This window comes from Coregonus lavaretus, assembly GCF_964263955.1.
Source record: "Coregonus lavaretus genome assembly, chromosome: 21".
Lineage (NCBI taxonomy): Eukaryota > Metazoa > Chordata > Actinopteri > Salmoniformes > Salmonidae > Coregonus > Coregonus lavaretus.
In genome coordinates this window covers 77501-94096 of record NC_140008.1, presented here as the reverse complement: position 1 = coordinate 94096, position 16596 = coordinate 77501, and the positions used below count along the sequence as shown (strand labels likewise).

At 47.1% G+C, this 16596-nt stretch overlaps 1 protein-coding gene and 1 long non-coding RNA gene across 12 annotated transcripts in view; one reads left to right on the top strand and one right to left on the bottom strand.

Annotated features, from left to right (window-relative positions):
• Positions 1 to 12969, top strand: part of ice2 (interactor of little elongator complex ELL subunit 2) — a 65719-nt gene extending 52750 nt beyond the window's left edge. Inside the window, exon 15 of the mRNA XM_084185594.1 lies at positions 10624 to 12969. Coding sequence (XP_084041720.1) covers positions 10624 to 10812 — 189 coding nt within the window. The 3' untranslated portion in view covers positions 10813 to 12969. The remainder of the gene's footprint in view (positions 1 to 10623) is intronic.
• On the bottom strand, positions 7496 to 10150 carry LOC311148613. Of its 11 annotated transcripts, none has more exons than XR_014614926.1 (4): positions 9965 to 10144; positions 9194 to 9723; positions 8793 to 9064; positions 7496 to 8307 (listed from the first exon to the last, which is right to left on the bottom strand). It is a non-coding gene; the product is annotated as an uncharacterized lncRNA (long non-coding RNA). The 11 variants fall into 11 exon arrangements; XR_014614927.1 differs by having other exon boundaries at positions 7496 to 8290; XR_014614924.1 differs by lacking the exon at positions 7496 to 8307 and having other exon boundaries at positions 8560 to 9064; positions 9965 to 10042; positions 10111 to 10150.
• Positions 12970 to 16596: the final 3627 nt, after the last annotated feature.

The following is a 16596-nucleotide window of genomic DNA, read 5'->3' as shown; positions in this document are numbered from 1 at the left end:
ACAAGGTAACCTTAACCCCTAGTCTTAACCCCTAATGCTAATCCCCAACAAGACCTGCAGCAGCACAAGGTAACCTTAACCCCTAGTCTTAACCCCTAATCCTAATCCCCAACAAGACCTGCAGCAGCACAAGGTAACCTTAACCCCTAGTCTTAACCCCTAATCCTAATCCCCAACAAGACCTGCAGCAGCACAAGGTAACCTTAACCCCTAGTCTTAACCCCTAATCCTAATCCCCAACAAGACCTGCAGCAGCACAAGGTAACCTTAACCCCTAGTCTTAACCCCTAATGCTAATCCCCAACAAGACCTGCAGCAGCACAAGGTAACCTTAACCCCTAGTCTTAACCCCTAATGCTAATCCCCAACAAGACCTGCAGCAGCACAAGGTAACCTTAACCCCTAGTTTTAACCCCTAATGCTAATCCCCAACAAGACCTGCAGCAGCACAAGGTAACCTTAACCCCTAGTCTTAACCCCTAATCCTAATCCCCTCCAGACCTGCAGCAGCACAAGGTAACCTTAACCCCTAGTCTTAACCCCTAATCCTAATCCCCAACAAGACCTGCAGCAGCACAAGGTAACCTTAACCCCTAGTCTTAACCCCTAATGCTAATCCCCAACAAGACCTGCAGCAGCACAAGGTAACCTTAACCCCTAGTCTTAACCCCTAATCCTAATCCCCTCCAGACCTGCAGCAGCACAAGGTAACCTTAACCCCTAGTCTTAACCCCTAATCCTAATCCCCCTCCAGACCTGCAGCATGGACACAAGGTAACCTTAACCCCTAGTTTTAACCCCTAATCCTAATCCCCCTCCAGACCTGCAGCAGCACAAGGTAACCTTAACCCCTAGTCTTAACCCCTAATGCTAATCCCCAACAAGACCTGCAGCAGCACAAGGTAACCTTAACCCCTAGTCTTAACCCCTAATCCTAATCCCCTCCAGACCTGCAGCAGCACAAGGTAACCTTAACCCCTAGTCTTAACCCCTAATCCTAATCCCCCTCCAGACCTGCAGCATGGACACAAGGTAACCTTAACCCCTAGTTTTAACCCCTAATCCTAATCCCCCTCCAGACCTGCAGCAGCACAAGGTAACCTTAACCCCTAGTTTTAACCCCTAATCCTAATCCCCAACAAGACCTGCAGCAGCACAAGGTAACCGTAACCCCTAGTCTTAACCCCTAATCCTAATCCCCTCCAGACCTGCAGCAGCACAAGGTAACCTTAACCCCTAGTCTTAACCCCTAATCCTAATCCCCCTCCAGACCTGCAGCAGCACAAGGTAACCTTAACCCCTAGTTTTAACCCCTAATCCTAATCCCCCTCCAGACCTGCAGCAGCACAAGGTAACCTTAACCCCTAGTTTTAACCCCTAATCCTAATCCCCAACAAGACCTGCAGCAACACAAGGTAACCTTAACCCCTAGTCTTAACCCCTAATCCTAATCCCCAACAAGACCTGCAGCAGCACAAGGTAACCGTAACCCCTAGTCTTAACCCCTAATCCTAATCCCCAACAAGACCTGCAGCAACACAAGGTAACCTTAACCCCTAGTCTTAACCCCTAATCCCCTCCAGACCTGCAGCAGCACAAGGTAACCTTAACCCCTAGTTTTAACCCCTAATCCAAAAATGTTTTCTAAAAACCTGTTTTCGATTTGTCATTATGGGGTAGATTGATGAGGATTGTTATTTAATCCATTTTAGAAAAGGCTGTAACGTAGCAAAATGTGGAAAAAGTCAAGGGGTCTGAATACTTTCCGAATGCACTGTATATTATCGTATCAGCACCTAAGTATTGTGATAATATCGTATCGTGAGGTCCCTGGGAATTCCCCGCCCTATTCCGAACATCATCAGTCTGACAGGCCTGTGGTGGGCCATCATCAGTCTGACAGGCCTGTGGTGGGCCATCATCAGTCTGACAGGCCTGTGGTGGGCCATCATCAGTCTGACAGGCCTGTGGTGGGCCATCATCAGTCTGACAGGCCTGTGGTGGGCCATCATCAGTCTGACAGGCCTGTGGTGGGCCATCATCAGTCTGACAGGCCTGTGGTGGGCCATCATCAGTCTGACAGGCCTGTGGTGGGCCATCATCAGTCTGACAGGCCTGTGGTGGGCCATCATCAGTCTGACAGGCCTGTGGTGGGCCATCATCAGTCTGACAGGCCTGTGGTGGGCCATCATCAGTCTGACAGGCCTGTGGTGGGCCATCATCAGTCTGACAGGCCTGTGGTGGGCCATCATCAGTCTGACAGGCCTGTGGTGGGCCATCATCAGTCTGACAGGCCTGTGGTGGGCCATCATCAGTCTGACAGGCCTGTGGTGGGCCATCATCAGTCTGACAGGCCTGTGGTGGGCCATCATCAGTCTGACAGGCCTGTGGTGGGCCATCATCAGTCTGACAGGCCTGTGGTGGGCCATCATCAGTCTGACAGGCCTGTGGTGGGCCATCATCAGTCTGACAGGCCTGTGGTGGGCCATCATCAGTCTGACAGGCCTGTGGTGGGCCATCATCAGTCTGACAGGCCTGTGGTGGGCCATCATCAGTCTGACAGGCCTGTGGTGGGCCATCATCAGTCTGACAGGCCTGTGGTGGGTGTTGCTTGGTTGGCATCTGTGTGGTACATAGTCGTCCGGGTTTGGCCGGTGTAGGCCATCATTGTAAATAAGAATTAACTGACTTGTCTAGTTAAATAAAGGTTACATTTTTAAAAAGGTTGTGTGTCCGTCTAAAGGTTAGTGTTGTCTAGGAAGTAAATCCTCCTTCCTCCCTCCCTCCCTCCTCTCCCCCCCCCCCCCCCCCCCCGCCCCCCAACACAGCAGGAACAATGGAGAAAATAACTAGCTGTAGAGATATTCATGTTGATAACTAGCTATAGATATTCATGTTAACTAGCTGTAGAGATAGTCATGTTGATAACTAGCTGTAGAGATATTCATGTTGATAACTAGCTATAGATATTCATGTTAACTAGCTGTAGAGATAGTCATGTTGATAACTAGCTGTAGAGATAGTCATGTTGATAACTAGCTGTAGAGATAGTCATGTTGATAACTAGCTGTAGAGATAGTCATGTTGATAACTAGCTGTAGAGATAGTCATGTTGATAACTAGTTGTAGAGATATTAGTAACTACACTACCGTTCAAAAGTTTGGGGTCACTTAGTCCTTGTTTTCCATGAAAACATACATTAAATGAGTTTGAATAGGAAATAAAGCAAAGTGAATAGGAAATGTAGTCATTGACAAGGTTAGAAATAATGATTTTTAATTGAAATAATAATTGTGTCCTTCAAACATAGCTTTCGTCAAATAATCCTCCATTTGCAGCAATTACAGCCTTGCAGACCTTTGGCATTCTAGTTGTCAATTTCTTGAGGTAATCTGAAGAGAATTCACCCCATGCTTCCTGAAGCACTTCCCACAAATTGGATTGTCTTGATGGGCACTTCTTACGGTCAAGCTGCTCCCACAACAGCTCAATAGGGTTGAGATCCGGTGACTGTGCTGGCCACTCCATTATAGACAGAATACCAGCTGACTGCTTCTTCCCTAAATAGTTCTTGCATAGTTTGGAGCTGTGCTTTGGGTCATTGTCCTGTTGTAGGAGGAAATTGGCTCCAATCAAGCGCTGTCCACAGGGTATGGCATGGCGTTGCAAAATGGAGTGATAGCCTTCCTTCTTCAAGATCCCTGTACAAATCTCCCACTTTACCACCACCAAAGCACCCCCAGACCATCACATTGCCTCCACCATGCTTGACAGATGGCATCAAGCACTCCTCCAGCATCTTTTCATTTGGTCTGCGTCTCACAAATGTTCTTCTTCGTGATCCAAACACCTCAAACTTCGAATTTGTCTTTTTTCCAATCTTCCTCTGTCCAGTGTCTGTGTTCTTTTGCCCATCTTAATCTTTTATTTTTATTGGCCTGTCTGAGATATGGCTTTTTCTTTGCAACTCTGCCTAGAAGGTCAGCATCCCAGAGTCGCCTCTTCACTGTTGACGTTGAGACTGGTGTTTTGCGGTTACTATTTAATGAAGCTGCCAGTTGAGCACCTGTGAGTCGTCTGTTTCTCAAACTAGACACTAATGTATTTGACCTCTTGCTCAGTTGAGCACCGGGGCCTCACACTCCTCTTTCTATTCTGGTTAAAGCCAGTTTGCGCTGTTCTGTGAAGGGAGTAGTACACAGCATTGTACGAGATCTTCAGTTTCTTGGCAATTCCTTGCATGGAATAGCCTTCATTTCTCAGAAGAAGAATAGACTGACGAGTTTCAGAAGAAAGTTATTTGTTTCTGGCCATTTTGAGCCTTTAATCGAACCCACAATTGCTGATGCTCCAGATACTCAACTAGTCTCAAGAAGGCCAGTTTTATTGCTTCTTTAAATCAGCACAACAGTTTTCAGCTGTGCTAACATAATTGCAAAATGGTTTTCTAATGATCAATTAGCCTTTTAAAATGATAAACTTGGATTAGCAAACACAACGTGCCATTGGAACACAGGACTGATGGTTGCTGATAATGGGCCTCTGTACGCCTATGTAGATATTCCATTACAAATCAGCAGTTTCCAGCTACAATAGCCATTTACAACATTAACAATGTCTACACTGTATTTCTGATCTATTTTATTTTATTTTAATGGACAAAATATTGATTTTCTTTAGAAAACAAGGACATTTCTAAGTGACCCCAAACTTTTGAACGGTAGTGTAGCTGTAGATATCTAGCTGTAGAAAAATAGAAAGTGACATATCATTTGAAAGCTACAGGTCTTGTGTTTTTAGAAATCAAACTCAAATCTTACTGCTGGCATGTCACCAGTAAGAACCCGATGGTCACTCTGAAAGAGCTCCAGAGTTCCTCTGTGGAGATGGGAGAACCTTCCAGAAGGACAACCATCTCTGCAGCACTCCACCAAACAGGCCTTTATGGTAGAGTGGCCAGATGGAAGCCACTCCTCAGTAAAAGGCACATGACAGCCCGCTTGGAGTTTGCCAAAAGGCACCTAAAGAATCTCAGACCATGAGAAACAAGATTCTCTGGTCTGATGAAACCAAGATTTAACTCTTTGGCCTGAATGCCAGGAGTCACGTCTGGAGGAAACCTGGCACCATGAAGCATGGTGGTGGCAGCATCATGCTGTGGGGATGTTTTTCAGCGGCAGAGACTGGGAGACTAGTCAGGATCGAGGGAAAGATGAACGGAGCAAAGTACAAATCAAATCAAATTGTATTTGTCACATGCGCTGAATACAACAGGTGGGAGACTAGTCAGGATCGAGGGAAAGATGAACGGAGCAAAGTACAAATCAAATCAAATTGTATTTGTCACATGCGCTGAATACAACAGGTGTAGACCTTACAGTGAAATGCTTACTTACAAGCCCTTAACCAACAATGCAGTTTTAAGAAAGAATACCAAAAAAAGAAATATATATATATATATATATATATATATATATATACAGTGAGGGAAAAAGTATTTGATCCCCTGCTGATTTTGTACGATTGCCCACTGACAACGAAATGATCAGTCTATAATTTTAATGGTAGGTTTATTTGAACAGTGAGAGACAGATTAAAAACAACAAAATCCAGAAAAACTCATGTCAAAAATGTTATAAATTGATATGCATTTTAATGAGGGAAATAAGTATTTGACCCCTCTGCAAAACATGACTTAGTACTTGGTGGAAAAACCCTTGTTGGCAATCACAGAGGTCAGACGTTTCTTGTAGTTGGCCACCAGGTTTGCACATATCTCAGGAGGGATTTTGTCCCACTCCTCTTTGCAGATCTTCTCCAAGTCATTAAGGTTTCGAGCCTGACGTTTGGCAACTCGAACCTTCAGCTCCCACCACAGATTTTCTATGGGATTAAGGTCTGGAGACTGGCTAGGCCACTCCAGGACCTTAATGTTCTTATTCTTGAGCCACTCCTTTGTTGCCTTGGCCGTGTGTTTTGGGTCATTGTCGTGCTGGAATACCCATCCACGACTCATTTTCAATGCCCTGGCTGAGGGAAGGAGGTTCTCACCCATGATTTGACGGTACATGGCCCCGTCCATCGTCCCTTTGATGCGGTGAAGTTGTCATGTCCCCTTAGCAGAAAAACACCCCCAGAGCATAATGTTTCCACCTCCATGTTTGACGGTGGGGATGGTGTTCTTGGGGTCATAGGTAGCATTCCTCCTCCTCCAAACACGGCGAGTTCAGTTGATGCCAAAGAGCTCGATTTTGGTCTCATCTGACCACAACACTTTCACCCAGTTCTCCTCTGAATCATTCAGATGTTCATTGGCAAACTTCAGATGGGCATGTATATGTGCTTTCTTGAGCAGGGGGACCTTGCGGGCGCTGCAGGATTTCAGTCCTTCACAGCGTAGCGTGTTACCAATTGTTTTCTTGGTGACTATGGTCCCAGCTGCCTTGAGATCATTGACACGATCCTCCTGTGTAGTTCTGAGCTGATTCCTCACCGTTCTCATGATCATTGCAACTCCAGTGAGATCTTGCATGGAGCCCCAGGCCGAGGGAGATTGACAGTTATTTTGTGTTTCTTCCATTTGCGAATAATCGCACCAACTGTTGTCACCTTCTCACCAAGCTGCTTGGCGATGGTCTTGTAGCCCATTCCAGCCTTGTGTAGGTCTACAATCTTGTCCCTGACATCCTTGGAGAGCTCTTTGGTCTTGGCCATGGTGGAGAGTTTCAAATCGTTTCAAATAGTGACTCACTACCCAAACCAGACGCAACTGGTTTCAAGTGGCCAAGAGAGGTCATGTGATCTCCTACTGTCATCTAATGGATGAACTGGGAATCAGACAAGAGGATGTATTTACATCAATGGATAGATAGACTTCAGCTTTCTCCTCATATGTACTGTATATCATTCCTAGAAGACGAAGGTATAGCACGTTGCACCAGCCCTGCTCTTTTCAAATGGCTGTGTTCCAATGGGAATCTGTGCATGTTTAGAGCGCCACCATTGGGTAAAAGATCAGATTTTTGGAACAGTAATTGGTGACATATTTTATCTCAAACCTAGACTTTCAAATATCTTATTCCCCAACGTGGAGAAGCGGGGGGAATTTCAGTTTGCTTTGTCTGCTGCATCTCGGGCTCTGTAGTTCCATAGTTTCTGACAGCTTTATCTAACCCTAACCCAACCCCTAACCCTAACCCTATCTGACCCGAACCCTAACCCTATCTGACCCTAACCCGAACCCGAACCCGAACCCTATCTGACCCTAACCCTAACCCCAGTTCTGACAGCTTTATCTGAACACCAGTTCTGATATTACTAAGCATGTAAGACTTTGTAAGACGTAGTTTTGAAACTGAAATTTGCTTTGAGGGTAGTATACAATATTATGCGCCATTTAGAAAATGCGATCAGAGGGTGTCAGAGTTTAACGTGTTAATAACTAGCTGTAGAAATCTTCATGTTAATAAACTACATGACCAACAGTTTGTGGACACCTGCTCATCAAACATCTCATTACAAAATCATGGGCATTAATTCTATTTGCCATATATTTTTCAACTGTGCTGTGATGTTTCACAAGTTCTAAACCCTTCTATCCATTTTTGCTAAGAGTATTATTATATTATTGATCAAATTGACTGACTTTTCAGATCACCCAGCAGTGCTATTTACAGAGTTAACTCCAGGTAAATGTTGCAATTCTTCAGCCATTCCTGAACCTGAGACCAAAAACAAGCTACATATGGACAGTACCAAAACAAATGATCTAATGATTCTGTCTCTTCGCAGCAAAATCTGTAGAGAATAATTTTACCATCTAAACCGCTGTGAAATGTATTTTCCATAACCAAAAATGTTGTATTTTCAGCTGTTTGAAGCCTCTAACACACTCTAACCTCTAACACACTCTAACCTCTAACACACTCTAACCTCTAACACACCTTAACCTCTAACACACTCTAACCTCTAACACACCTTAACCTCTAACACACTCTAACCTCTAACACACTCTAACCTCTAACACACTCTAACCTCTAACACACCTTAACCTCTAACACACTCTAACCTCTAACACACTCTAACCTCTAACACACTCTAACCTCTAACACACTCTAACCTCTAACACACTCTAACCTCTAACACACTCTAACCTCTAACACACTCTAACCTCTAACACACTCTAACCTCTAACACACTCTAACCTCTAACACACTCTAACCTCTAACACACTCTAACCTCTAACACACCTTAACCTCTAACACACTCTAACCTCTAACACACTCTAACCTCTAACACACTCTAACCTCTAACACACTCTAACCTCTAACACACTCTAACCTCTAACACACTCTAACCTCTAACACACTCTAACCTCTAACACACTCTAACACACTCTAACCTCTAACACACTCTAACCTCTAACACACTCTAACCTCTAACACACTCTAACACACTCTAACCTCTAACACACTCTAACACACTCTAACCTCTAACACACTCTAACCTCTAACACACTCTAACCTCTAACACACTCTAACACACTCTAACCTCTAACACACTCTAACACACTCTAACCTCTAACACACTCTAACCTCTAACACACTCTAACCTCTAACACACTCTAACCTCTAACACACTCTAACCTCTAACACACTCTAACCTCTAACACACTCTAACCTCTAACACACTCTAACCTCTAACACACTCTAACCTCTAACACACTCTAACACACTCTAACCTCTAACACACTCTAACCTCTAACACACTCTAACCTCTAACACACTCTAACCTCTAACACACCTTAACCTCTAACACACTCTAACCTCTAACACACTCTAACCTCTAACACACCTTAACCTCTAACACACTCTAACCTCTAACACACTCTAACCTCTAACACACTCTAACCTCTAACACACTCTAACCTCTAACACACTCTAACCTCTAACACACTCTAACCTCTAACACACCTTAACCTCTAACACACTCTAACCTCTAACACACCTTAACCTCTAACACACTCTAACCTCTAACACACTCTAACCTCTAACACACTCTAACCTCTAACACACTCTAACCTCTAACACACTCTAACCTCTAACACACTATAACACACTCTAACCTCTAACACACTCTAACCTCTAACACACTCTAACCTCTAACACACTCTAACCTCTAACACACTCTAACCTCTAACACACCTTAACCTCTAACACACTCTAACCTCTAACACACCTTAACCTCTAACACACCTTAACCTCTAACACACTCTAACCTCTAACACACTCTAACCTCTAACACACTCTAACCTCTAACACACTCTAACCTCTAACACACTCTAACCTCTAACACACTCTAACCTCTAACACACTCTAACCTCTAACACACTCTAACCTCTAACACACTCTAACCTCTAACACACTCTAACCTCTAACACACTCTAACACACTCTAACCTCTAACACACTCTAACCTCTAACACACTCTAACCTCTAACACACTCTAACCTCTAACACACTCTAACCTCTAACACACCTTAACCTCTAACACACCTTAACCTCTAACACACTCTAACCTCTAACACACTCTAACCTCTAACACACTCTAACCTCTAACACACTCTAACCTCTAACACACTCTAACACACTCTAACCTCTAACACACTCTAACCTCTAACACACCTTAACCTCTAACACACTCTAACCTCTAACACACTCTAACCTGTAACACACTCTAACCTCTAACACACTCTAACCTCTAACACACTCTAACCTCTAACACACTCTAACCTCTAACACACTCTAACCTCTAACACACTCTAACACACTCTAACCTCTAACACACTCTAACCTCTAACACACTCTAACCTCTAACACACTCTAACACACTCTAACCTCTAACACACTCTAACCTCTAACACACTCTAACCTCTAACACACTCTAACCTCTAACACACTCTAACCTCTAACACACTCTAACCTCTAACACACCTTAACCTCTAACACACTCTAACCTCTAACACACTCTAACACACTCTAACCTCTAACACACTCTAACCTCTAACACACTCTAACCTCTAACACACTCTAACCTCTAACACACTCTAACCTCTAACACACCTTAACCTCTAACACACTCTAACCTCTAACAAACTCTAACCTCTAACACACTCTAACCTCTAACACACCTTAACCTCTAACACACTCTAACCTCTAACACACCTTAACCTCTAACACACTCTAACCTCTAACACACTCTAACCTCTAACACACTCTAACCTCTAACACACTCTAACCTCTAACACACTCTAACCTCTAACACACTCTAACCTCTAACACACCTTAACCTCTAACACACTCTAACCTCTAACACACTCTAACCTCTAACACACTCTAACCTCTAACACACTCTAACCTCTAACACACCTTAACCTCTAACACACTCTAACCTCTAACACACTCTAACCTCTAACACACTCTAATCTCTAACACACTCTAACCTCTAACACACTCTAACCTCTAACACACCTGTCATAACACACCCCTCTCATAAAACCAATTGGCCATTCTGCCCCCAGCAGCTCCCAGACCAGTTACTGTCTCCTCTCTCCTGTCCTCCCAGGCAGGGAAGGGCGGGGCTGGAGGCCCAGGGAAGGCGGGACCAAGTAAGGGGAAGGCAGGGCCAGCTAACCCTAACCCCGCCTCCAGCCAGGGAGCAAAGAAGAAGAAAGGGAAAGGGAAGAGAACACAGAGAAGAGAGAAGTGGATGAAGAGGCAGATCCAACGCTCCATCCAGCAGAACACCCCTTAGGACCACATACAGAACCATCTATAGAACCGTCCAAATAACCATAGAACCATCTACAAAACCATAGAACCATCTACAGAACCATCTATAGAACCATAGAACAGTCCAAATAGCCATATAACCTTCTATAGAACCATAGCACGATCTACAGAACCATCTACAGAACCACCTAGAACCATAGAACCACCTACAGAACCATCTGTAGAACCATAGTCCAAATAACCATAGAACCATTTACAGAACCATAGAACCACCTAGAACCATCTACAGAACCATAGAACCACCTAGATACCATCTAGAACCATCGACAGAGACAACTATAACCATAACAGCCAATAGAAACAGGATGTGTATACTTGCATTTAAATGTGTTTATGAATGTTAAAGCACTTCTGAGTGATTTACTTCCCGTGTGGCTCAGTTGGTAGAGCATGGCGCTTGCAATGCCAGGGTTGTGGGTTCGATTCTCATGGGGGACCAGTACAAAAAAGTAAGTTGCTCTGGATAAAAGTGTGTGCTAAATTACTAAAATGTAAATGTACTTAATGAGTTAAATTGAGTTGAATGGGTTGGTGTATTTTTTGTTCTGTATATTTTGTACTTTTTGAATTATGTACAGTACCAGTCAAAGGTTTAGACACACCTACTCATTCCAGGGTTTTTCTTTATTTTTACTATTTTCTACATTGTAGAATAATAGTGAAGACATCAAAACTATGAAATAACACATATGGAATCATGTAGTAACAAAAAAAAGTGTTAAACAAATCTAAATATATTTTATTTTTGAGATTCTTCAAATAGCCTCCCTTTGCCTTGATGACAGCTTTGCACTCTCTTGGCATTCTCTCAACCAGCTTCACCTGGAATGCTTTTCCAACAGTCTTGAAGGAGTTCCCACATATGCTGAGCACTTGTTGGCTGCTTTTCCTTCACTCTGCCGTCCGACCCATCCCAAACCATCTCAATTGGGTTGAGGTCAGGGGATTGTGGAGGCCAGGTCATCTGATGCAGTACTCCATCACTCTCCTTCTTGGTCAAATAGCCCTTAGCCTGGAGGTGTGTTGGGTCATTGTCTTGTTGAAAAACAAATGATAGTCCCACTAAGCCCAAACCAGATGGGATGGCGTATCGCTGCAGAATGCTGTGGTAGCTATGCTGGTTAAGTGTGCCTTTTAATTCTAAATATATCACTGACAGTGTCACCAGCAAAGCACCCCCACACCATAACACCTCCTCCTCCATGCTTCACGGTGGGAACTACACATGCGGAGATCATCCGTTCACCTACTTACTCTCCGCGTCTCACAAAGACATGGTGGTTGGACACATCAGACCAAAGGACAGATTTCCACCGGTCTAATGTCCATTGCTCGTGTTTCTTGGCCCAAGCAAGTCTCTTCTTCTTATTGGTGTCCTTTAGTAGTGGTTTCTTTGCAGCAATTCGACCACGAAGGCCTGATTCACACAGTCCCCTCTGAACAGTTGATGTTGAGATGTGTCTGTTACTTGAACTCTGTGAAGCATTTATTTGGGCTGCAATTTCTGAGGCTGGTAACTAATTAACTTATCCTCTGCAGCAGAGGTAAATCTGGGTCTTCCTTTCCTGTGGCGGTCCTCATGAGAGCCAGTTTCATCATAGCGCTTGATGGTTTTTGCGACTGCACTTGAAGAAACTTTCAACGTTTTTGAAATGTTGCGGATTGACTGACCTTCATGTCTTAAAGTAATGATGGACTGTCGTTTCTCTTTGCTTATATTTCATAGTTTTGATGTCTTCACTATTATTCTACAGTGTAGAAAATAGTAAGAATAAAGAAAACCCCTTGAATGAGTAGGTGTGTCCAAACGTTTGGCTGGTCCTGTAGATTAGATTAAAGAGTTTATTAGTCACATGGGTTGCAGATGTAATTACAGGGAAATCCTTGAGCTCTGAGCTCTAACAACGCAGGACAAAGTGAAAAAAACAAAATAATCATATATATACATTAACTGTGGCAATGAGTAAGAACATTTCCTAAAAACACAACAAAAAACCCTAGAAAAAGTAAAAACCTGCAATGTTTTGAAGGAGCTTGAGGCGAGACGCCCTCCATCGGCGCCATCTTAGCCAGAGTATGTTTGTAGTGAAATTACAGAAAGATAAACTATTGAATATTACATTTTGTCATGCTTTGGAGCAGCTCAATAGCATATGACTTTAAGGCATGTATATCTCCAAAATAAACGGCTTTTGATAAAATAAGAGTTTAAGCGGTGCACTTTATCCTTGTGGAGGCTAGTCCTCTAGTCCTAGGGCCAGGGTTGGTCTGACTCAGAGGTGGAGAGTGGAGTCCTAGGGCCAGGGTTGGTCTCTCAGAGGTGGAGAGTGGAGGCTAGTCCTAGGGCCAGGGTTGGTCTCTCAGAGGTGGAGAGTGGAGTCCTAGGGCCAGGGTTGGTCTCTCAGAGGTGGAGAGTGGAGTCCTAGGGCCAGGGTTGGTCTCTCAGAGGTGGAGAGTGGAGTCCTAGGGCCAGGGTTGGTCTCTCAGAGGTGGAGAGTGGAGTCCTAGGGCCAGGGTTGGTCTCTCAGAGGTGGAGAGTGGAGTCCTAGGGCCAGGGTTGGTCTCTCAGAGGTGGAGAGTGGAGTCCTAGGGCCAGGGTTGGTCTCTCAGAGGTGGAGAGTGGAGTCCTAGGGCCAGGGTTGGTCTCTCAGAGGTGGAGAGTGGAGTCCTAGGGCCAGGGTTGGTCTGACTCAGAGGTGGAGAGTGGAGGCTAGTCCTAGGGCCAGGGTTGGTCTCTCAGAGGTGGAGAGTGGAGTCCTAGGGCCAGGGTTGGTCTCTCAGAGGTGGAGAGTGGAGTCCTAGGGCCAGGGTTGGTCTCTCAGAGGTGGAGAGTGGAGTCCTAGGGCCAGGGTTGGTCTCTCAGAGGTGGAGAGTGGAGTCCTAGGGCCAGGGTTGGTCTCTCAGAGGTGGAGAGTGGAGTCCTAGGGCCAGGGTTGGTCTGACTCAGAGGTGGAGAGTGGAGTCCTAGGGCCAGGGTTGGTCTCTCAGAGGTGGAGAGTGGAGTCCTAGGGCCAGGGTTGGTCTGACTCAGAGGTGGAGAGTGGAGTCCTAGGGCCAGGGTTGGTCTGACTCAGAGGTGGAGAGTGGAGTCCTAGGGCCAGGGTTGGTCTGACTCAGAGGTGGAGAGTGGAGTCCTAGGGCCAGGGTTGGTCTGACTCAGAGGTGGAGAGTGGAGTCCTAGGGCCAGGGTTGGTCTCTCAGAGGTGGAGAGTGGAGGCTAGTCCTAGGGCCAGGGTTGGTCTGACTCAGAAGTGGAGAGTGGAGTCCTAGGGCCAGGGTTGGTCTGACTCAGAGGTGGAGAGTGGAGTCCTAGGGCCAGGGTTGGTCTGACTCAGAGGTGGAGAGTGGAGTCCTAGGGCCAGGGTTGGTCTGACTCAGAGGTGGAGAGTGGAGTCCTAGGGCCAGGGTTGGTCTCTCAGAGGTGGAGAGTGGAGGCTAGTCCTAGGGCCAGGGTTGGTCTGACTCAGAAGTGGAGAGTGGAGTCCTAGGGCCAGGGTTGGTCTGACTCAGAGGTGGAGAGTGGAGTCCTAGGGCCAGGGTTGGTCTGACTCAGAAGTGGAGAGTGGAGTCCTAGGGCCAGGGTTGGTCTGACTCAGAGGTGGAGAGTGGAGTCCTAGGGCCAGGGTTGGTCTCTCAGAGGTGGAGAGTGGAGTCCTAGGGCCAGGGTTGGTCTGACTCAGAAGTGGAGAGTGGAGTCCTAGGGCCAGGGTTGGTCTGACTCAGAAGTGGAGAGTGGAGTCCTAGGGCCAGGGTTGGTCTCTCAGAGGTGGAGAGTGGAGGCTAGTCCTAGGGCCAGGGTTGGTCTGACTCAGAAGTGGAGAGTGGAGTCCTAGGGCCAGGGTTGGTCTGACTCAGAGGTGGAGAGTGGAGTCCTAGGGCCAGGGTTGGTCTGACTCAGAAGTGGAGAGTGGAGTCCTAGGGCCAGGGTTGGTCTGACTCAGAAGTGGAGAGTGGAGTCCTAGGGCCAGGGTTGGTCTGACTCAGAAGTGGAGAGTGGAGTCCTAGGGCCAGGGTTGGTCTCTCAGAGGTGGAGAGTGGAGTCCTAGGGCCAGGGTTGGTCTGACTCAGAGGTGGAGAGTGGAGTCCTAGGGCCAGGGTTGGTCTGACTCAGAGGTGGAGAGTGGAGTCCTAGGGCCAGGGTTGGTCTGACTCAGAGGTGGAGAGTGGAGTCCTAGGGCCAGGGTTGGTCTCTCAGAGGTGGAGAGTGGAGTCCTAGGGCCAGGGTTGGTCTGACTCAGAAGTGGAGAGTGGAGTCCTAGGGCCAGGGTTGGTCTGACTCAGAGGTGGAGAGTGGCGTCCTAGGGCCAGGGTTGGTCTGACTCAGAGGTGGAGAGTGGAGTCCTAGGGCCAGGGTTGGTCTGACTCAGAAGTGGAGAGTGGAGTCCTAGGGCCAGGGTTGGTCTCTCAGAGGTGGAGAGTGGAGGCTAGTCCTAGGGCCAGGGTTGGTCTGACTCAGAGGTGGAGAGTGGAGTCCTAGGGCCAGGGTTGGTCTGACTCAGAAGTGGAGAGTGGAGTCCTAGGGCCAGGGTTGGTCTCTCAGAGGTGGAGAGTGGAGTCCTAGGGCCAGGGTTGGTCTCTCAGAGGTGGAGAGTGGAGTCCTAGGGCCAGGGTTGGTCTGACTCAGAAGTGGAGAGTGGAGTCCTAGGGCCAGGGTTGGTCTGACTCAGAAGTGGAGAGTGGAGTCCTAGGGCCAGGGTTGGTCTGACTCAGAAGTGGAGAGTGGAGTCCTAGGGCCAGGGTTGGTCTGACTCAGAAGTGGAGAGTGGAGTCCTAGGGCCAGGGTTGGTCTCTCAGAGGTGGAGAGTGGAGTCCTAGGGCCAGGGTTGGTCTGACTCAGAGGTGGAGAGTGGAGTCCTAGGGCCAGGGTTGGTCTGACTCAGAGGTGGAGAGTGGAGTCCTAGGGCCAGGGTTGGTCTCTCAGAGGTGGAGAGTGGAGTCCTAGGGCCAGGGTTGGTCTGACTCAGAGGTGGAGAGTGGCGTCCTAGGGCCAGGGTTGGTCTGACTCAGAGGTGGAGAGTGGAGTCCTAGGGCCAGGGTTGGTCTGACTCAGAAGTGGAGAGTGGAGTCCTAGGGCCAGGGTTGGTCTCTCAGAGGTGGAGAGTGGAGGCTAGTCCTAGGGCCAGGGTTGGTCTGACTCAGAAGTGGAGAGTGGAGTCCTAGGGCCAGGGTTGGTCTGACTCAGAGGTGGAGAGTGGAGTCCTAGGGCCAGGGTTGGTCTGACTCAGAGGTGGAGAGTGGAGTCCTAGGGCCAGGGTTGGTCTGACTCAGAAGTGGAGAGTGGAGTCCTAGGGCCAGGGTTGGTCTGACTCAGAGGTGGAGAGTGGAGTCCTAGGGCCAGGGTTGGTCTGACTCAGAAGTGGAGAGTGGAGTCCTAGGGCCAGGGTTGGTCTGACTCAGAGGTGGAGAGTGGAGTCCTAGGGCCAGGGTTGGTCTGACTCAGAGGTGGAGAGTGGAGTCCTAGGGCCAGGGTTGGTCTGACTCAGAGGTGGAGAGTGGAGTCCTAGGGCCAGGGTTGGTCTCTCAGAGGTGGAGAGTGGAGGCTAGTCCTAGGGCCAGGGTTGGTCTGACTCAGAAGTGGAGAGTGGAGTCCTAGGGCCAGGGTTGGTCTGACTCAGAGGTGGAGAGTGGAGTCCTAGGGCCAGGGTTGGTCTGACTCAGAAGTGGAGAGTGGAGTCCTAGGGCCAGGGTTGGTCTGACTCAGAAGTGGAGAGTGGAGTCCTAGGGCCAGGGTTGGTCTCTCAGAGGT